Source organism: Erythrolamprus reginae, chromosome 1 (genome assembly GCF_031021105.1).
Source record: "Erythrolamprus reginae isolate rEryReg1 chromosome 1, rEryReg1.hap1, whole genome shotgun sequence".
Taxonomy (NCBI): Eukaryota; Metazoa; Chordata; class Lepidosauria; order Squamata; family Dipsadidae; genus Erythrolamprus; species Erythrolamprus reginae.
Window position 1 is genome coordinate 35,069,820 of NC_091950.1, and position 23,344 is coordinate 35,093,163.

At 40.9% G+C, this 23,344-nt stretch overlaps 1 protein-coding gene across 1 annotated transcript in view; it reads left to right on the forward strand.

Annotated features, from left to right (window-relative positions):
- The first annotated feature begins 510 nt into the window (after positions 1-510).
- Positions 511-23,344, forward strand: part of ABHD12B (abhydrolase domain containing 12B) — a 41,011-nt gene continuing 18,177 nt past the window's right edge. Inside the window, exons 1-5 of the mRNA XM_070749310.1 lie at positions 511-947; positions 7,441-7,568; positions 11,238-11,340; positions 13,735-13,854; positions 22,182-22,212. Coding sequence (XP_070605411.1) covers positions 541-947; positions 7,441-7,568; positions 11,238-11,340; positions 13,735-13,854; positions 22,182-22,212 — 789 coding nt within the window. The 5' untranslated portion in view covers positions 511-540. The remainder of the gene's footprint in view (positions 948-7,440; positions 7,569-11,237; positions 11,341-13,734; positions 13,855-22,181; positions 22,213-23,344) is intronic.

Genomic DNA, 23,344 nt, shown 5'->3' on the forward strand with positions numbered 1-23,344 from the left:
TAAAGCAATGAAAAAAACCCCCTACAAAGACAGGGTTTGCAATACATTCTTGGCAGAGAGTAACAATGAAAGAGCTTGCAAGCCAGTAAAAGCTGGGAACATTGTTAGCACCTGGTTAGGGCTGGAAAGAAACTTACTCAGAGCAAGCTAGAGTAATGGAACGATTTAAGGCTTGGAAAACATTCTTCACAGAGAGAAACAATGAAAGAGCTTGCAAGGTAAGAGCTGGGAAGATCGTTAGCAGCTAGTTAGGACTGGGGGGGAAAAAGCTACATTCAGAGTATAAGAGGCACCCTAATTATCAGCCTCTTTTAGGCAGGAAAAAGATGCATCTTATACACAGAAAAATAGGGTACATTTACATAAGATCAGAGGCGAGGTAATTATAAATTGTCTTATCCCAGTATTTCAAGTCTGGTGGAATAAGACATTTTGTTAGCGGAGGCGTGAAATATTTCTGGATCCTCCCGATTGTATGAATGCCTAATACGCAATGCGACTTCCAGACAGGTGAGCTGCATCCCAGAACTGGCCTATCCAATGGCTTTGCAAGCTCCGGTTAGCAGTGTAACATTGCCAGAGAAGAAGCTGCGTATGATGTTTGTGTGCGCTTTTACGCACGTCTTTAAAAGCCACCGCGCCACTCGAGCGCGGCTTGGAGCAATCGGCTCCGCCTCCACGCAATTCAACCCGCGTGGAGGGCGTGGAATTATACGGTGCCGGCTTTTGCGGAGGCGACGTTCGGCTGACCTCCCGGCCTCCGTTCCGCCCCTTTGGCCGCGAAGGCGGAGTAGTCGCCGGTTGCATCTTTTATTCCGCGGACTATCTAAGCGGTCGAGGCGCGTAGGTGCCGGTATCCACGCTCGATCTCTCTGCTTGTCGGATAAAAAGGAGCTCGCTTGGGTGCCTGGCATGGGCGACGCCGCTTCCTCCGAGTTGGCTGACGGGTAAGGCGCTTGGTGAAAGGCTTGGCGAGCCGACGGGAACCGGGTGTCTCTGCCTCCGGCGCCGGTCCCCTTTGAGATTCCCTCTTTGGCCGGCTCGCCGCCGCGTTGCTGGAACCTCGGCTCCTTTTTTTTTGGCTGCCGAATGTCATCCGTCGCTGGTGTGGGAAAATAAAGGGCGCGTGGAGAACCCCGAGCCGTTCTCAGAATTAAAATTCCCAAGCAGGTTTCCGAAGGTATAAAACGAATTAAGTTAAAAAGAGCGCAGCGCGCTTTAAGAAGCGTGTGTGGAAAAGACCGAAACGCGCTCCCGACGCTCGCTCCCGAGGGGGCTTTCCCTTTGGTTACTACTTGGTTACTACTCCAGTGAAAACCTCAGCCTGATGCCGGGCTAGAGTAAACGGAAGGGATTCTTATTTTTTTAAAAACTTTCAATAAATTTGTATAAACATTATAAATGCCAAGGAAATAAAAAACAGAACAGAAAAAGGAAATACAAAAACAAATAAGAAAGAGAGAAAGAAACCCCCCCAGACGTAAATAAAACATACATTTGGGATATTTACATCCCCTTCTCATTCAGAATTTCAGTCAGAGATATATACATTTTTAGCATATTTTAGTTGGCGTATTGCTTTGCATATTTACATATTTGCTTACTTTTCTACAAATTGAAATTTTAATCTTTTAAACTGTCTTTCTGTATAGTTTCTTTTCTATTATCCTTTCTTTTAGCCAATTATAGAAGTTCTCCCATATTTTTATAATAGGCTATTATTAATAGCCCAAATCCTCCTTCCCTTCTAGCATATCCATCTCTGCACAATCCATCACCTTTTAAATTACCATCCCTTCTTCTGGTATTTTTTCAATTTTGCAATGTTGGGCATATATGATCCTTGCCGCTATCAGGATAAAGGATTCTTAAATGGGCTGCGTGGTGGAAGCTGAGTCAAGGCTACCGGGTGAACTTTCTGAGGCTGAGAGGTTTCCAATCTCCATAGCATTTAGACTTATACAGTACACAGCTTCGAAGTGCTTTTACAGCCCTCTCTATGCGGTTTACGGAATCAGACATTTTGCCCCCAACAATCTGGGTCCTCCATATTATCTACATGGGAAGGAAGGAAGGCTGAGTCAACCTTGAATTATCTCTAAGTCAGCTGTTGTGATCATCATTTGAAATACACAAAGTGCCCAAAATGCACCAGTGCTCTTTTTTTTCTGCCGTTAAGTTAAGTTGACTTTGGCAGGTGGACTCTTAACACGATCAGAAATGGTTCCTTCGGTTCTGGTTAAGATGGTTTTAATGACATGCTGGTTATATGTGTCATTTAAACTTAGGCAATAGATCTCACTCAACTGCAACTGTTTTACTACTGTGCTGAAATACATCCTCCCAGAACTACTGATGGAAAATAGAACAGGTTATAGCCTCAAATTTAGGGTCGGTCCTCTCCCCCCTACTATTTAATATCTACATGAAACCACTGGGTGAAATCATCCAAGGGCATGGGGTGAGGTATCATCAATACACCGATGATACCCAGTTATACATCTCCACCCCATGTCCAGCCAACGAAGCGGTGGAAGTGATGTGCCGGTGCCTGGAGGATGTTGGGGCCTGGATGAGTGTCAACAAACTCAAGCTCAACCCAGACAAGACGGAGTGGCTGTGGGTCTTACCTCCCAAGGACAATTCCATCTGTCCGTCCATTACCCTAGGGGGAGAATCATTGGCCCCCTCAGAGAAGGTTCGCAACTTGGGCGTCCTCCTCGATCCACAGCTCACATTAGAGAAACATCTTTCAGCTGCGGCGAGGGGGGCGTTTGCCCAGGTTCGCCTTGTGCACCAGTTGCGACCCTACTTGGCCCGTGAGTCACTGCTCACAGTCACTCATGCCCTCATCACCTCGAAACTTGACTACTGTAACGCTCTCTACATGGGGCTACCTTTGAAAAATGTTCAGATCATGCAGAATGCAGCTGCGAGAGCAATCATGGGCTTTCCCAAATATGCCCATGTTACACTAACACTCCGCAGTCTGCATTGGTTGCCGATCAGTTTCCGATCACAATTCAAAGTGTTGGTTATGACCTATAAAACCCTTCATGGCACCGGACCAGATTATCTCAGGGACCACCTTCTGCTGCACAAATCCCAGCGACCAGTTATGTCCCACAGAGTGGATCTTCTCCGGGTCCCGTCAACTAAAGAATGTCTCTTGGTGGGACTCAGGGGAAGAGCCTTCTCTGTGGAGGCCCCGGCCCTCTGGAACCAACTCCCCCCAAAGATTAGAATTGCCCCCACCCTCCTTGCCTTTCGTAAGCTGCTTAAAACCCACCTTTGTCGTCAGGCATGGGGGAATTGAGACCCTCTTCCCCCTAGGCCTTTACAATTCTATGCATGGTATGTATGTAAGTATGTTTGGGTTTTTATATTAATGGGCTTTTAATTATTTCTAACGTCAGACTACTATTGTACACTGCTTTATTGTTGCTGTTAGCCGCCCCGAGTCTCCAGAGAGGGGTGGCATACAAATCCAATAAATAAATAAATAAATAAACTGTTGCTCCTCCAGTACAGAGTTCCTGCAACTTCAGCAACCTTAATATGTATGTATTTCAATTCCCAGAATTCACCAGCCAGCATGGGCAATTATGGGAGTTGAAGTCCATATATCTTAAAAGTAATCAACATTGAGAAAAACTGAGCACAATTGACATGGGTTTTGTGGAACAGAACATTTTAAAAAGCAGAATTTTTTATTTTAGTCTTCATTCATTTTATTCACCAGTATATATATAAATTTAGTGTGTAGATAAATGTATGATTTATTTCCCCTTCCATTTTAGTTTATTTAAGAAATTTACTCAACTGTGACTTGTTCCACAATGCATGTTGAAACAAACTATGGTTTAACATGACATTTGATATACTAATTTCCAGTATATAGTGGATATGCTTGTGGCACTGTAATAAAAGTGCCCAAAATTTAGCCTTCCTTAATGTAGTGCACTCAATTCCCATAATATCCTGGCAGCACTCAGTTGAATTCACAGTTTAATATAATTGGGAGGAAACTGTGGATTTAAAAACTGTCCTGTTTTAATCTTACCTACCAAGATTTGGGACTTCATATATTTATTTGGAATAGAAAATTTGCAAAATACAAGATGGGAAGGCATGTCCAATCATAGACTTTTTAGACTATAGATAGACAGCTAGCTAGCTGGTGTGCCCAGGTGTGTGAGATAAGAGTTCTGAATACAAGCACAGTTTGTATTAAGACACTTATCCAATATGATACAAGCATTTAAAGCTGCTTTGAACAATTAAGAAAATAATGATCAGTCACAGTATATTTGGCAAGCCAAAGATGACCAAAACAATGGTTATTAGGATTAGAGTGGTTGAATGAAAACAGTGAGAAATGTATCCGTATGTACATTTTGCAACTGAAGCAACCTAGTCTGGCAACCTCTATCCCTGCTGGAGTGCCATCTTTCCTTCCTTCACTGGCAGGGCTCACAAATCGCTCCCTTTCTGAGTCTGCCTGTGTGATCCCAGTTCTTTAGAGGTGTTAAACCTCATCGGCAGTGAAGGGCTGCACAATTTTTTACTACCACACTGTGGGCGTAGCTTATTTTGTGGAGGTGGCTTGCTGGCTATGTGACCAGGTAGGAGTGGCTTGACGATCGTGTGACCGGAGGGGTGGCTTAAAGGTCATGTGATTGGCTTAAAGGTGGCCAACTTGATGTCACTCAACGTCAAGGATTTGAACATGTGCAAAGAACTGAGCTTGGAGCTGGGCGGGATCTCCAGTGTGAGTCTTCATTGGGCTATGATTTTTAGCTTTCTAATTACTGAATTTGTATTATATATTGTTTTCTGTTGCTGTTGTGAGCCGCCCCGAATCTGCAGAGAAGGGCTGCATACAAACTTAATAAGTAAGTAAGTAAGTAAGTAAGTAAGTAAGTAAGTAAGTAAGTAAGTAAGTAAGTAAGTAAGTAAGTAAACAAACAAACAAACAAACAAACAAACAAACAAATAAATATGATATCTGTATGAGGGATGCTCTCCATTTACCGTAAAGAAGTATGTATGGTACTGTACTTTGATATGATTATAAAGAAGTTATTTGAATCAGCTAAATGCAGGTGACTGTGAAAGCTTCTGATTTATTTTCTTCAACAGAGAAACAGTTTGACTGTCCAAATTCGGGGCCCATAGGCCGGATGCCTCACATGCTGGCAATGACCACCCCTGTTTTACTGAAGGGGGATTTGAACCAAAATCTCTCATGAGCAACCTTGCGCATGTGAGATTTGGGCGATTTTCATCTTTTTTTGCTTCTGCACATGCGCGGAAGCAAAAATTAAGCAAAAATCAACCAAATCTCTTGTGTGCAAGCATTCTTGCATGGAATTTTGGCAATATTCACCATGTTTTCGCTTCTGTGCCTGTGTAGATGCAAAAAAGCAGCAAAAATCATCCAAATCTTTGTGAGCCACCCTGAGTCTTCGGAGAGGGGCGGCATACAAATCTAATAAATTATTATTATTATCATTATCATTATTATTATTAATTATTATTATTATTATTAATTATTATTAAGTTATTATCTCACGTGTGGACACTCATGCACACGAGATTTGGGCAATTTTTGCCTATTTCTTTGCTTCCACGCATGCGCAGAAGCAAAAAAAAGAGGCAAAAATCATCGGTATCTTGCCGGTTGCGCATGTGCACAGCCACCAATCTACCAGAACTGCGCATTGGGCGCACCGACTGCTGCCCATCACTGCTCACGAACCTAAATGAGCCTAGAACTCTCTTTGTGAATTGTGCTGTCATTAGGTAGATCAATGCACAATCATGCTCGATTTTATGGCAGCAAATGCCACAGTTGTAAAGTGACCACTGTGATTGCTAAGCAAATAATACATTTGCTAAACTAACCTACTGGTCACAAAGGCTGCTATTTGCCAGAAACCTATGCCAGTTTCTAACACAAACATAATTCATGGTCAATGTGACAGCGGGACGTTGCAGGAAGCCATTAATTGGGGCAGGTTACTTAGCATCCGAAATGCAATTACAGGACTGCAGGAAGAGCCCAGCCACCAGAACTTCAAAACTAGGCCATAGGTAACTTTTTGGAGGCGTGTGGGTGAGGAGGTTTTCATAACTTCCAACAGTTTGTAAGAGGCTGGTTCCTAAGTCCCTAAACCATTCAACCAGCTCTCTCGTTGTTTAAGGTCCCAAGCTTCCAGTACCGGATGTAATATAGTCCTCGGAGAGGGGCGGCATACAAATCCAATAGATGGATGGATGGATGGATGGATGGATGGATGGATAGGCAGGCAGGCAGGCAGGCAGGCAGGCAGGCAGGCAGGCAGGCAGGCAGGCAGGCAGGCAGGCAGGCAGGCAGGCAGGCAGGCAGGCAGAGAGACAAGTTTCAAGTTTATTGGATTTATATGCTGCCCCTCTCCGAAAACTCGTGGCAGCTAACAACAATCATGAACAATATACAATAAATCCCATACTAAAAGCAAATTAAAACCCCTTAATATATAAAACCAAACATACACACAAACATACCATGCATACAGTTGTAACGGCCTAGGGGGAGAAGAAGTCTTAATTCCCCCATGCCTGGCGACAGAGGTTGGTTTTAAGTAGCTTACGAAAGGCAAGGAGGGTGGGGGCAATTCTAATCTCTGGGGGGAGTTGGTTCCAGAGGGCTGGGGCCACCACAGAGAAGGCTCTTCCCCTGGGTCCTGCCAAGTGGCATTGTTTAGTTGACGGGACCCGGAGAAGACCCACTCTGTGGGACCTAACTGGCCGCTGGGATTCGTGCGGCAGAAGGCGGTCCCTGAAGTAGTCCTGGACTTACAATCATTTTTTAAGTGGCTGTTCAAAAGTCTTCGGAGAGGAGCGGCAAACAAATCTAATAAATAATAATAATAATAATAATAATAATAATAATAATAATAATAATAACTCTGCAAGAAGTGACTTACGGCCATTTTACACATTTAACAATCGTTGCGGCATTCCCAATGGTAGCATGAGCAAAAATTCAGGCACTTGGTCACTGGCGTTTATGACACTTGAAGCATCCCTGGGACTCCAATTTATGACCTTCCTAGTCAGCCTCTGAGAAGCAAAATCAGTGGGATTTGCTTAATGACCATTTGATTCACTTAACAACTACGCCGATTCGCTTAACCGTGCTTTAAAAGGTTTTAAAACGGAGTGGAAGTCACTTGACAACTGCCTTGCTTAGCAACAGAAATTCTGGGCTCAATTGTGGTTATGGGACTACCTGAACCATCACAATTATTAGCCTTCTTGGATTACCACTGTAAGCAATATAATTATTGTAAGCAACAAGTCTTCAGAGAGGGGCGGCATACAAATCCAAATAATAAATAAATAAACTAAATAAAAACAATATTTTAAAACTTATTCCAATTTTTTTTTCTCTAGGAAATTTCTGGATTATATCTCTATAGCCACGGCGGTGTTACTGTATGTATTTATTATATATGTCTCTATACCATTGACTATTCGACTATTTCCTCCACTATTAAGAAAATTTGTCTACCTCAACTTTTGTAAGTATTCCTGTTGTTTTATCCACTTATCTCAATTGAAAATAGAAAGCTCTATACATTTCTTCCTGTATGCCTGTAATAATTCACAGATCAGTTACAGATTAAGGACTTGTTGGAAATCACTAAAATATATATATGTATTTTTATCAAGTTGATTGCGTTACTCTTTATTGAAAATGTCAGATAATGCAATTGTAACTCAAACACAGGGTGGATCTGCTTCTTGCTCAAAAAATCCATTCAAAATATTGTTGCAAAAGATCAACTTAATAGTGTCCCTAAGCTTTCTAAATTACTAGGTTGTTAAAGTGACGAATATATAATTTTTACATAAACATTTTAATGAAGGAAGATCACACACTCTCTGTTATCTCTTTTCCTGTTTTAATCAAATAAAGATAATTTTTTTAAAAAAATGCTGTTTTCTTCATTTGAATCAGTCTTGATTCTGGCAGATATGTGGACAAGAGCCTGCAGGTATCTTGGCAACTGAGAGGTGGGTGGACGAAGGCATTTAGCTGAAACCATGACTAAACCAAGACTAGAACTTCCAGTTTTAAGACTAGTGCTTTTAGCAAGCTCTCCAAAGCCATGCTGATAGTTAAAAGAAGCTTGTTTAAATAAAGGTCGATAAATAGCTAACAATTGCACAGCATATCATATTTTTCGGAGTATGTGACGCACATTTCCCCCCTCCTCAAAAGAGGTTGGAAATGTCGGTGCATCTTATATGCCAGTGATGGCGAACCTATGGCACGGGTGCTACAGGTGGCCCGCGGAGCCATATTTGCTGGCACGCAAGCTCAGCTCCAGCGTGAATGTGTGTGCTGTCCAGCTGATTTTTGGCTTGAACAGAGGCTCTGGGAGGACATTTTTGGCTTCCAGAGAGTCTCTGTGGAGATGGGGGAGGGCGTTTTTACCCTCCCCCGGCTCTAGAGAAGCCTTTGGAGCCTGGGGAGGGCAAAACACGAGCCTACTGGGCCCACCAGAAGTTGGGAAACAGGCCGTTTCCTGCCTCCAGAGGGCCTCTGGGGGGTGGGAGAAGCTGTTTTCACCCTCCACGGGCATTGAATTATGGGTGTGGGCACTCACATGTGCAATAGCACGCACCCACACTCTTTCGGCACCCAAGGAAAAAAAAGGTTCGCCATTACTGTTATATTAATATTTTTAATTGATTTTTATAATATAAAACACACACACAACATATAACATATAACATGTGCTCAGTGACTGTGCCCATCACCAGACAATCAATCATACCCCACAACCAGTTGGGGGTATTTCTTGTATAAATCATTTAAACCCAAGAGTGAAATATTTATTTACATATTATAGAGTGATTCCAACTTGTTTCTTCTTTCTCGGATCCTACTCGCCATATATCGTCTTACCTTTCTGTTATACACCAAATACAGCCATTTTTGGCCTCCTGAAGCCCTTCCCCTCTGTCCCATTTTTGTAGTCCTGCCTGTTGGCCACTACTTCAGCTTCAACCACAACAACACAAGAGAACACAACAGATTTAAACTTAATATTAACCGCTCCAAACTTGACTGTAAAAAATATGACTTCAGTAACCGAGTTGTCAAAGCGTGGAACTCATTACCGGACTCCATAGTGTCATCCCCAAACCCCCAACACTTTACCTTTAGATTATCTACGGTTGACCTATCCAGATTCCTAAGAGGTCAGTAAGGGGCGAGTACAAGTGCACTAGAGTGCCTTCCGTCCCCTGTCCTATTACTCTCCTATACCTCCTATACCTTTCTTCTATTCCTATAACTCTTCTTCTATTCTTTCATTGATATGTTCTATTACTATACCTTCTTTTCTATTATTTCTTAGATATATTTTACTATAAACTTCATCATGTATTTTACTGTACTATGTGTATATAGATATATACCCACTAAAACCCTCATTGTGTATTGGACAAAATAAATAAATAAAAATAATAAAAATGGAGTGCGCAGAGGGTTGGGGAGGCCAGCAGGCTGTTCCTGGGGGCAGGGAGAAGGCAAAAACAGCTCAGTTTTTGTGAAAAAACAGGCAAAGTTGTTTTGCAAAAATGGGGACATTTTTGCCTTCTCCCAGCCCGTAGGAGCCCTCTGCAGCAGGGACAGATTCCAATTCCCGCCACTACTGGTGTGCTGCATTCACAGCTTCACTTCTCTTGTGTGCGTGAACACGTATCCCAGCGTGGTTTTGCTTCTGTGCATGCGCAGGAAGCAAAATCTTGCAGGGGGACATGTGTATGTGTGTGTGTGAAATTTCGGTTATTTTTTTTGCTTCCAGGCATGCACGGAAGCAAAAAATGCCCGAAATCTCTCTCTTTTGCACATCCCCTTGAAAAAATTTATTCCCTGCGCATGCACAGAAACGAAAAACGCTGAAACACTCGTGCACACAGGAGAAACAAAGCTGCGCATGCAGCCCAACTTTTGCTACCAGTGTGGTGTCCTTTACCATTTCAATACTACTGCTCTGCAGGCCTGCCAAACCCTCTGCCAAACCCCTTTGCAAAGAAACAGATGGAAAAGTGGGCATTTTTGCCTTCCCCCATCTCCCTGCAGCACTCTGCGGGCTTGCCAAACCCTCTGTGTGCCCCATTTTTTGCAAAATGGGTGAAAAATGGGTCCATTTTTGTGAAAAATGAGGCATGCAGAAGGTTACTTACTTATCTCTTTGAAATCTTGGTACATCTTATACACCAGTCTTCGGAGAGGGGCGGCATACAAATCTAATAGATAATAATAATAATAATAATAATAATAATAATAATAATAACAACAACAACAACAACAACAACAGCAGCAGCAACAAAACAACAACAACAATACTACTATTACTACTATTACTACTACTACTACTACTACTACTACTAATAATAATTATTATTATTATCTTATAGTCTGAAAAATATAGTCATTTTTAAACATACTCCACCAGGCAGGGTAACCACGAGAAAACATACAGTAAATGGGGAAGTGTTCTCCTTGATATTTTTAATGCTCTTTTCTGTTTTAAAGAACATTTTTACTAGCTTAATAATTACTGCACGGGGCAGGGATTTTAAGATGTTTGTCACTTGTTTCCAACTGATCTTCTTATTTTCCAAAGCTGGGGACGGCTTCAGATTATATCCATTTCAATAAACATAAATTTAAATGAAGAAATGGCCCAGTTCTCCTCTTATTGCAAAAAACAGGTTCCTTTGAGTCTTCCTTTCAGGTCTTCCATACAAAAAACCTTTGGGATAGATTATATGAGTTGCCATGTGCAAATAGGCAGCAGTATACTTTTCCACCTATCTGACATGAGATTTGTTGATCTTGGGTGAGATCTTGATCCCTTTAAATTCATTTTCATCCTATTGAAGAAAATTGCACAAGAGTGCTTGGCTCGTGAAAATTTTATTGGTCCTTGATCTAAAATATCAGAACTGAGGTTGGATAAAATCTGTGGATTATTCTCTCTGAAGAGAATGTGGTTCTGTCCATCACAATATTATTAAATCCTAGCATGCTGTGAGTACAGGGAAAATAAACCAATTAAAGCAATTTTTGAAGTTTTCAGAGTCTTTGTCATGGCATAGAGAGCTGGAAATGGGAGGAGCGGTCAAGTGACTTCACTGAAAGCAAACATCATCATTATTTTCTTTTGCAGTGGTGTACCCATTTGGAGTAGATTATAAGAAACCTGAGGTATTTCTAAGGAGCACCAAAAACTTCTACCTTACCTCTGAACCAGGAGTCACTTTTGGCATTTGGTGAGTAAGTACCATCAGCCTCCTTGAGATGAGTCACTATGTGCAAAAATAAGCGGCAATGTAAATTTCCTAAAATAAATATAACTGAATTTAAACATGCCTGGGATAAACATATACCCATCCTAAGATAAAATACAGGAAATAGTATAAAGGCAGACTAGATGGACCATGAGGTCTTTTTCTGCCATCAATAGGAAACTGAACACAAGAACAAGGGGACACAATCTGAAGTTAGTTGGGGGAAAGATCAAAAGCAACATGAGAAAATATTATTTTACTGAAAGAGTAGTAGATCCTTGGAACAAACTTCCAGCAGACGTGGTTGGTAAATCCACAGTAACTGAATTTAAACATGCCTGGGATAAACATATATCCATTGTAAGATAAAATACAGGAAATAGTATAAAGGCAGACTAGATGGACCATGAGGTCTTTTTCTGCCGTCAGTTTTCTATGTTTCTATGTTTCTAATCTTCTATGTTTCTAATATATAGGTCCAACTTGGAGTTCCCTTGGTCAAGCTGACTTGAGATCAGATCTGTGACCAAGAGACCACTACTTCAAAGTAGGTCTAGGACCATGATGGTGAACCTATGACACGTATGCCACAGGGTGGCACGTGGTACCATATCTGCCGGCACATGAACCGTTGCCCTAGTTCAGCTCCTGTGGATTTTTGGCTTGCGCTGATGCTCTGGGCGGGCATTTTTGGCTTCCAGAAGACCTCCAGGCCAGCGGGAGAAACCGTTTTCACTCTCCCTGGCTCCAAGAAAGCCTCTGGCACATGGGGAGGGTGGAAAACAGGCCTACAGGGCCCACTGGAAGTCGGGGAGCAGGGGGCATCATATGTAGGGGATGGGGCAGTAGGGGGGGAGTCCTGCATGTGTATGCGGGGAGTAGGGAGCAGGGGCATTGAATTATGGATGTAGGCACGCATGCATCTGTGATAGCACATGAGTGCGCACTTTCGGCATCCGAGATAAAAAAGGGTTCACCATCACTGGCCTAGGACAATGAGCTCCAGCCAACTAGGCACAGGACAATTCAACGCAGGATAATTCAAGAGAGGGACAAGTGACTTGCAGCTCACCCCAGCCTCGAGGACTTCTAATATGAGAAGGTTCAAACCTAAAGTGAGACAAGGCCCACTGCAATTTACTTAATCCTGAGTTATCCCACATTGAATTGTCCCGCAGTGTATTGGTGGGACTGAGTTGGCTATGATGAGTCGACCTGGAAGAATTGGCTGCTGTGAGATGTTCTGTTCTACTTCAGAATCGCAAAGTGGGGCATTCATGGAAAAGTAAACAAAGGCCAGATGGTGTCCACAACTGTACAGTTGACCCCTGTCCTTTTATGCATGCACAAAGCATCTTTGATTGCATGACTGAAGTTGTCCCATTGATCTTTTTGACATCTTCTATGATATCCTTAGTAGGGAGGCTAGATCAGTATTCTCCAATTTTTTCTTTGTTTAAGTTGGTGCAGGTATGAATCTAATTTTTTTAAAAAAATAAACATGTAGGCTACTTTAGTTAAATGACGTGGTTTGTTAAGTAATTTGGACAAAGGTAGTTTACCTCTTTTGGACAACCAAAGAATGCATGAAACTCACTACTGGTCTTTGTTGCTCCATCACCAAACCTCCAAATCTTCACCCTGAAATTATCCATTGTTGACCTCATCCAATTCCTAAGATGTCAGTAAGGGGCGTGCATAAGTGCACCAGCATGCCTACCGTCCCTGTCCTAAGTGTTCTCTCTTATTAATACCAATATCATGTATTATTGTTATTTCTTTGTATACCACCAATACGTACTTGACAGATGAGTCATTCCGTGTCAAGTGGACCAATTTTAAAGATCATCCCCACCTTACCATCTCAGATTTTGATGAAATTTGGCCGCATTTACAGTTTCTAGAAGTTGGCCCAAAATGTCATTTTTGCTGACTCAGCATTTTGCAACCCTTTATTTGAGGTCTCCTAGAACTCCCAATTTTTAGTCTTTTGAACTAAAATTTTGCACAGCATAGTTTTATATCATTAAGATATAAATTGTACCAAATTTCATCAAAATATGAGATGGTGAGGTGGGGACCACTGGTTCACTTCACACGGAATGACCCAAATATAATATAATAAAATAAAATAAAAACCAGCATGTAAAGGATAATCTCAGCTGCAGAAGAAGCATGGGAAATATTTCAGAAATGATCCCATCTACTTTTCTGGAGAGTACAAGGAAAGAAAGAGAGAAATATTTCCAGACTTGCAAGATTCTCTTAATGTAATCTTAAAATAAACATAAAGTTACTACTTCAGAGTTTGGCTTGTCTGGCTTATCTTGGAAGACTAAAAAGAGGCCTTTCTGATCTGTTGGCTTTCTGTCTTAGGTATACTCTGGCAGACAACAGATGGGAGGAAGCTGAAGGAAAAGACTTCAGCTGGTATGAGGAGGCCCTTGCAGATGATAATCCCATCATCATCTATCTCCATGGCAATGGGGGTACCAGGTAAATTTCATACTCTCAGCAGAAACATTAGTGTTGAGATTATCCTATGTGATCTATTTTGGGGTAGCAATCCAGGGAGGGAGAAAGTGACTTTAAGTCTCTGCTGGGTTGAGAAACAAGAATTTCACACTTCCTTTATCATGGGCTAATTTTCTTTACCATTAGTTACCAGTATTCTTAACTTGCAATATGGTGATCCCATAAAATGATGAATTATGAAGTATGACATTTCATTTTTGTAGTAATATCATTAAATAATTCAGTTAAAAAGTTAAAAACTAATTCAATAAAACTGTAAAAATGCAGAAAAGAAAAAAAACAGAAAAGGGAGAAAAAGGAGAATAATTAAAAAAACGTATGAGAAATACTTCCTCACTGATGACAAGTATGAACAATTTTAGTTACTTTTCATTTTCTGTTAAAAGGGTGATTCTCTTCTTTTTTTCTTATCTATAATTTCTTATCTATAAATGGATTCTTAAAGTTGTTTAGTCCTGGTTAACAAAAGACCATGTAGGGCTTCAAGAGCTAATCTATCTGTTTTAGTTTTGATCAAATAAATCAACTTTATATTCCTTCTTTTTACTTTTGACAATCTTGTTTTCTAATAACTTCAAATAATATCCTAGAACATAATTTCTTTTCACTTTTGTCTTTCTCCCTTGTCACAAAACTTTTCAAAGCTTTAATGTGTTTCTTTTATAGAAACTTATAGGAATGTTATCCAAGGAATATACATATTCCTTTTAATTAGCTTATTTCACTCATACACTATATCCTACAAAAATTCTTTTTCCATATAATTCTTGTAACCTGTAATTTTTAAAGTTATATGCAAATCACTCACAGTCTTATCCAGTAAAAATTGTTCCTCTTCTATATTATGTTTCAAACAGATACTCTTAAAATAAACTTTTGGATTCCATTAAAAATATCCTCCAATGATAAAGAATTTAAGTGATCCATTTCAATCTTTACAGTAGTTCCTTCTAGTTCCTTACAGTGTCCAATGTTCAAAGTTCCATCTTATCAAACAACATTTGTTGTTTTGAATGGGAATGATTCTTATAATTAATTAATTTCAAATCTTATTTCAAATCCATCTGGATCCTTAGTCCATTTCTAAAATTACCTGTTTGCAAAACATGATTTTTAAAAAGTCCTTATACTTATATTTGAAACTTCATTCACTAAGGATTGAAGGAAAACTACCTGTCAATCTATAAGCTCCTAATATTTGAAAAGCAATCAACAAGCAATTTCCAAAAGTGATTAGAAAAGAAAGTAGGTGAACTCTGTGTCCATAAATATTCCAATCATGGTTTAGGTGAGATGGCATTTCTTTATCTCCTAGAGCAGCAGTCTCCAATCGTGCGAACTTTACGACTTGTGGACTTCAACTCCTAGAATTCTTCAGCCGGCATATTGAAGTCCCTAAGTCATAAAGTCCCCAAGGTTGAAGACCCCTGTCCTAGAGCAGTGTTTCCCAACCGTGGCAACTTGAAGATATCTGGACTTCAACTCCCAGAATTCCCCAGCCAGCGTTTGCTGGCTGGGGAATTCTGGGAGTTGAAGTCCAAATATCTTCAAGTTGCTAAGGTTGGGAAAACTCTCCTAGAGTACCAAATTCCCTGCAGATTGCTTTCTTACAGTCTTTATTGTGAGAAGCAATTATCTGGAACACTTCTGTGTGATCTCAAGTCCTTTCCTTGCCCAGAGAAGAATTTCAAAGATTCTATCTGCTCATTGGCTTTAATTCTGTTGCAGTTGCCCTATTTTTAATGGAACTATCTTCTTTTTCCATCCCCCCTCCCCTGGGAGGTCAGCGATACGACTCTGCTGTGACTAATACTAATAATTTCATTAATACTAGAGTTTTATTTCAAGAACAATTTTATTAAGAAGCAGCGCCAGAGTTGTTGAAGAAGTAAAAATGCCATTTTGATCTATATTGTATAATTTCTCAAACCTCGTGATACGTCAAATGTCCATTGTAGTTTAACTATCCAAATTCATTCTGGAGTTTAGTCTTCATGTGCTTAGAGCCAGGTTGGGAGGGAAAAAAACATTTTGACATTTTTATAACTTGTCTGTGATCAATGGAAAATACCAAACAACAGGTTGAAATCCCTGAAATAGTTTGATGGAAAACCAGCATTCCACTGAGCTTAGAATCAATCTCAAGTATTATCTTTCTTTCCAAGAAAGTTTCTAGAGAGAGTTCCAGAGATGTTATTAGAAAGAAAACATAATTGAAGGCTATGGCCCAGTGCTCAGTTTAGAAGTGAATTTCTGTGCTTAGTGAAAAGCCAGAGGTAGTTGAGAAAATGATGGACGGTTATTTTATCTATTTGTCTGTTGATGGTGGATATTTTATGAGCCACCACCAGGAATGGGCAGCCAGAATTTTTACTGCCACACTGTGGGTGTGACTTATTTTGTGCGTGTGGCTTAATGGTCCTATGACTGGGTAGGAGTGGCTTGTTAGCCATGTGCCAACAGACTCAAACTCAACCCGGATAAGATGGAGTGGCTGTAGGTTCTGCCTCCCAAGGACAATCCCATCTGTCCGTCCATAACGCTGGGAGTGGAATTATTGACCCCCTCAGAGAGGGTCCGCAACCTGGGCATCCTCCTCGATCCACAACTCACATTAGAGAAACATCTTTCAGCTGTGGCGAGGGGGACATTTGCCCAGGTTCGCCTTGTGCACCAGTTGCGGTCCTATCTGGACCGGGACTCACTGCTCACAGTCACTCATGCCCTCATCACCTCGAGGTTCGACTACTGTAATGCTCTCTACATGGGTCTACCTTTGAAAAGTGTTCGGAAACTTCAGGTCGTGCAGAATGCAGCTGCGAGAGCAATCATGGGCTTCCTCAGGTATGCCCATGTCACACCAACTCTCCGCAGTCTGCATTGGTTGCCGATCAATTTCCTGTCACAATTCAAAGTGTTGGTTATGACCTATAAAGCCCTTCATGGCATCGGACCAGAATATCTCCGGGACCGCCTTCTGCCGCACGAATCCCAGTGACCGATTAGGTCCCACAGAGTTGGCCTTCTCCGGGTCCCGTCGACTAAACAATGTCATTTGGCGGGTCCCAGGGGAAGAGCCTTCTCTGTGGCGGCCCCGACTCTCTGGAACCAGCTCCCCCGGGAGATTAGAACTGCCCCCACCCTCCTTGCCTTCCGTAAACTCCTTAAAACCCACCTTTGCCGCCAGGCATGGGGGAGTTGAGATATCTCCCCCGGGCCTATACAAATGATGTATGTTATGTTTGCATGTATGTCTGATTAATAATGGGGTTTTAAAATGTTTTTAAATTATTAGATTTGTTATGAATTGTTCTATTGCTGTTGTGAGCCACCCCGAGTTTACGGAGAGGGGCGGCATATACATCTAATAAATAAATAAATGTGACCAGGTGGGAGTGGCTTGAACGATCATTATCATTCAAGTGAACTGTTTAGTCCTTGACTTACAACCTTCCCAGTGTCGCTTGCTGGGGTGACAATTGGCTTTGCGTTTCCTGTGCTCTCCTTCCTGGGCTGCCCCCCCCCCCGGCCTCAGGCTGGGTAGCTAGATGAATGGGTGCTGCCAGAAGCATAAATGCTGCCAGGCCCACTTCCACCCATGCCTTCTGCTTGCACCTCAGGTGGGAGGTGGTCACATGAGGTTGGAGGAGAGCCGGGCAAGAGAGAGGGAAGCTCGTCCAAGGCCAGGAAGGAGGAAAGAGGAAAAAAGCAAGGAGCACAGACGCAGCAGCAGGAGGAAAAAGGAGAGCCGAGCTGAGACCAGTAATCCAGGAAGTGACAGCTTTCAATCAGCTGGAGCTGGGCACAGCTTTTCATTTCCGCTGGTGGAACTGTGTTCCACCCCATCCTGCCTGCTGCCCATCCCTGGTTACCACCATAACTTGCATTTTGCAGAGTGTCTATAACATGATGGCAGTATTGCCAGAAGAACTGGTAGCAGAAATCTGTTCATTGTTTTGGAATCATTGGGGCTTCCCATACTCAGCATAATCATATCCAAAAGGAGCTTTTTCAAGAGGCAACTGGAGTTTCTGGTTTCTCCTTGAAGACATTTCGCTTCTCATCTAAGAAGCTTCTTCAGTTCTTCTAAAAAGCTTCTTCAGTTCATCCAAGAAGATTCTTGGATAAGAAGCGAAATAACTTCAAAGGGAAAAAAACCCCAGAAAGTCCAATTGTACCTTTGGGACAATCATTTATTTATTTTATTTATTTATTTTGTCCAATACACAATGAGGGTTTTAGTGGGTATATTATCTATATACACATAGTAAAATACATGATGAAGGTTATAGAGGAGATACTCATAGTAAAATATATCTAAGAAATAATAGAAAAGAAGGTATAGTAATAGAACATATCAATGAAAGAATAGAAGAAGAGATATAGGAATAGAAGAAAGGTATAGGAGATAGAGGAAAGCAATAGGACAGGGGACGGAAGGCACTCTAGTGCACTTGTACTCGCCCCTTACTGACCTCTTAGGAATCTGGATAGGTCAATCGTAGATAATCTAAGGATAAAGTGTTGGGGGTTTGGGGATGACACTATGGAGTCCGGTAATGAGTTCCACGCTTCGACAACTTGGTTACTGAAGTCATGTTGTTGTTGTTGTTGTTGTTGTTATTATTATGAATAGAATAGAATAGAATTTTATTGGCCAAGTGTGATTGGACACACAAGGAATTTGTCTTGGTGCATATGCTCTCAGTGTACATAAAAGAAAAGATACATTTGTCAAGAATCATGTGGTACAACACTTAATGATTGTCATAGGGGTCAAATAAGCAATGAAGGAACAATCAATATTAATAAAAATCTTAGGATACAAGCAACAAGTTACAGTCATACAGCCCTAAGTGGGAGGAAAAGGATGATAGGAATGTTGAGAAAAACTAGTAGAAATAGAAGTGCAGATTTAGTAGAAAGTCTGACAGTGTTGAGGGAATTATTTGTTTAGTAGAGTGATGGCGTTCGGGAAAAAACTGTTCTTGTGTCTAGTTGTCTTGGTGTGCAGTGCTCTGTAGCGACGTTTTGAGGGTAGGAGTTGAAACAGTTTGTGTCCAGGATGCGAGGGGTCAGTAAATATTTTCCCCACCCTCTTTTTGACTCGTGCAGTATACAGGTCCTCAATGGAAGGCAGGTTGGCAGCAATTGTTTTTTCTGTAGTTCTTATTATTATTATTTCCTTCCACCCCAGAATCTCCCTGCTTCCAAATAATGTTCAGTATACTGCTGATTTTCTCTCAGAGTTTGCATTTGCCCTGCGACTAAGCAAGAAAAGCTTTGGAGGAGTTGAGCAATGATTTCAGCCGCAAACCTCTTGTGAAATCTGAGGTCTTGTACAAGGCTAATAGTACATTTGCATTTAAAATTATAACCCTGGGAATAGTGGCAGCCATGATTTGGCATTCATAATCATTAAGAAAAAGCTGGAATTATACTCATTAGGGCCTTTTATTGTCTGGAGGAGGACTGAGCCAGACTTCTCCCTCTTCAAGCCTTGTTCCAGCTTCTTTTGCAAGAATTCCCTCACAGCCTAGTCTGGGAAACGCATCCGGTTTATCATCCAGCTGAGATGGGAATACCCAGAGACCTCTTTCTGCATAAACAGGAGTCATGATTGACATGTTAAAAAAAAAGGAAGAGGAAAGAGATGGTTCATCGTCCTTTACCTTGCAGAGGTTTTCATTATCTCTGTGTTGGCAAACAAAAACCTTGTCTGTCTTGGCAGAGGTTCCCATACCACTTGCTCATATTTGCAAATAGTGTGAGTCAACTGATTCCTCAGATTTAGGGTTTTATTTTTTTGTAAAAGCCTTTAATGGCTTCTTTCAGTTGTTTAATTACTGTGTTATTTATGATGCACTTTAATACTATTTAAATGCAAGTGGAGCGATAAAGAATATCAGTTCAAATTTTCCAACTGGAAATAGAAATTAGAGAAACTTCATAACTCCCATCCACGAGAAGGAGAATTTAAAGGGGAGTTGTAGAAGATTCTCTTTCCAATGCAAACTTTAGAGTAAAGTTCCCATTATTTCAATCTCTTCCACAGGTTTTGTTCTTTTGAAACAGCCGGGAACTGCTTGTTCTTCCTTATAAATAAACAATATTAAAACCAATATAAAAATAATTCAAAAACCGCTCTATAGATGTGGGGAGAAATAGCTTGATGATATTACGGATGCCAGTCAATCAGTATCATCTATTACAGAGGTCTTCAAACTTGGCAACTATAAGCCTTGTGGACCTCAACTCTCATAATTCTGAGAGTTTGAAGTCCACAAGTTTTAATGTTAGGCTATCAAAGAACATCCGAAGAGCTGAATCAGACTAAATTCCTACCGTGTTTCTCCGAAAATAAGACACTGTCTTATATTAATTTTTGCTCCAAAAGTTGTGCTACGTCTTATTTTCGGAGGGGGGGGGGTGCCTTATATTTCTCAAATAAGAAAAATTCACAGGCAGAAAAGCTGACACCCCCAAAGAAAGTGTACCGTATGGTACACTGATTACGGTACGGTACCTGTCAATATGGCACTCCCACACACAAACGACGGCACTTATATGGTACAACAGTATACTCCCGCTATTGCAGCTTCCGGCCATCAGAGGAACTACAGTCTACATACTGTAGTGGAGACTGTAATGGCGGTGAGACAGCAGCAGACTGTCTGCTGTACTGGATGGTACAAAGCGATGGAAGGGGCCAGCAGGGGACGCCACATTATTACGGTACCGCTATGAACAGCTTTGAATGGTACCGTATGTTTTTCCACCGTACCGTATGTAAACTTGACTACGCCTTATTTTCGGGGGGTGCCTTATATTAGCAAATTCTGCAAAACCTCTGACATGCCTTACTTTCGGGGTACGTCTTATTTTCAGGGAAACAGGGTACCTAGACCAGATTCTGATGATCATAAGAGTTAACTACCATATTTTTCAGAGTACAGTGATCCCTCGTTTTTTGCTGGGGATGCATTCCACGACCACCCGTGAAAAACAAATTTCCGTGAAGTAGAGGAAAAATATATATTTTTAATGTACTTAACGAGTATTTGGACTTTTAAAACCCATCCTTTGCATTAAACAGTCATTCTATTATGCTTCTTAGCTGGAACTACATGTGATGTCCTACCAGTTTCTTTAATAGAGTACAGTAGTACTGTAGAATAATTTTATGAATTTTTAACGGATTTAAATTTTTTAATGGATTTAAGCCCCCTTTGAAAACCTGTGAAATAGCGAATCCATGAAAGATGAACGGTGAAGCAGCGAGGGATTACTGTATAAGATGCACTGGAGTATAAAACACACCTTAATTTTTGGGGTGGAGAACAAGGGGAAAAAAATCCTGCCTCTGCCTCCCAGCAACCAGTGCAGATGATATACTCTGTTTGCTGTGTATTTCTGTGCATCTGTGCCTGATCCATAGAAATAGCAAATAATTGGAGATATGTACATTATGGCAGTATATTAATGCCAGAAAGTTTTCTTCAATGTAGTCATACTAACTTCTCCCAATTGTTTAAATAGATCTACTCCAAACATGAGTAAGTCAGGGTTTAACTCAGCTGCCTTATCTTAATACTAAACAGGACACTGTCACATTTCAGATTATACTTGTACAGGTGCTGTTAAAATTGATCTGGCTTTCTGGAAATATACATTATTCTCTGCTATTTAAAAGAAGATACAATAGCACCAGGCCTCTTCAAATCAAGCATTTATTTTAAAAAGCTTCATTTTGTTAAGTTGTCTACAACAGCAATAAAGCAATCTTTAAAAAACAAGTCTAATAATTTGAACATTCTATAGACATTGATAGTTCTTGACTAACCTCCTTGCATCCAGTTTAAGCAGTCACGTTAGCACAAGAAAATAAAATTCTGCCTGTGGTTCTGCCTTTTATCTCTCAGCAATTTGCCTCCTTGCAGCTACTTTCACTCACAGTTTGAGCAGGTGGCTTGCCTGCAAGGTTTTGAATCAGCTGTGGGTTGAGTGGCTGATAATCACTTGCTTGTGCATTGTAATCAGGCTCTGCACTGTTTGCTACAATGAAGTAAATTGCTGGGAGGCAGAGGCCAAAGAGTGGGGGTGGCTGATTGGGGCTACATTTGGTGTATAAGATGCACCCAAGTTTTCACCCAATTTTTGAGGGTAAAAAGATGCATTTTATACTCTGAAAAATAGGGTAGTTGCTTCTGGAAGCAATGAAGTAGGCAGCTACAGCATCCTTGTTCATTAGCTATTTTGTGGTAGCTAATTTCTAAACTCTCTTTCAGGGCAACAAGTCACCGAATTAATTTCCTAAAGGTATGTATTAAAGAATCTCTTCCTAGTAAAGTTTGCCTGGACTATGGTGTCTTTGTTTTCACTTTGCATTGTATTCTTGGATTGGCTAGCTTCTTTGTGAATGGGCCAACATTATGGGCAGCAATAATAGTTTTCTTAATAGCCCAATGCCTCCACTTTAGCTGCCTGTTCTGTGCATTTCTTTTTATTCTCTGGGACTGAAGGCCTTATTCTTAGCAGTTATATAACAAATTATATACTGTACCTTGAACTTCCTACTGCTAAATCTGCAAATAGGGATACTTTTATTGTTATTTTTAAACTACACGACAATAATAATTTATAGTCTCTGCAAAAATTTGTCCTTTCTATTGCAGATACTTATTTGAGCATATCTAGTGCTATAGATATGGCACCAGGGATGTATTAAAGAATCTCTTACTAGTAAAGTTTGCCTGGATTTTTGTTTTCACTTTGCATTGTATTCTTAGATTGGCTAGCTTATTTGTGAATGGGTCAACATTATAGGAAAAACCATAGAGAGGTTTTTCTGCAGACCAGAGGGGCATGGTTTTGCATGCTGCCTGCATCCCATGGATGAGGCTTCGCTTGTTTGCATGGCCTGGTTGCTGGCATGCTGCAGACCGGTGTTGGGCTTGAGACCCCTGCTATAGAGCACTTCAATGCCTAGTCCTCACAAATGAAGCTGGCTAGTAGGTGGCAGCAAAGAGATGCAGATATCATCTCTTTGGCGTCATCTAGTGGGGTTTTAAAAAATTATTTGATCGTTATAATCTGGGCTGCCTATGATAAATATTTTTAATTATTTTTAGTGTTTATATTTGTAGGCTGCCAAGAGTCTATATGCAGTGGACAGCTATACAGTGTTCCCTTGATTTTCGCGGGGGAGGCGTTCCGAGATCGCCTGCGAAAATCGAATTTCCGTGAAGTAGAGATGAGGAAGTAAATACACCATCACAAGCCAGTATCACAAGCCATCCCATAACACTTTAAACCCCTAAATTACCATGTCCCATTCCCTTAACAACCATTTACTCACCATTGAATAAGACACTTAGTGATCCTGATATTTATAAACATAATAATTTATTAACAATTATTATTTTTTGTTATTTATTTGCAAAAATTATTA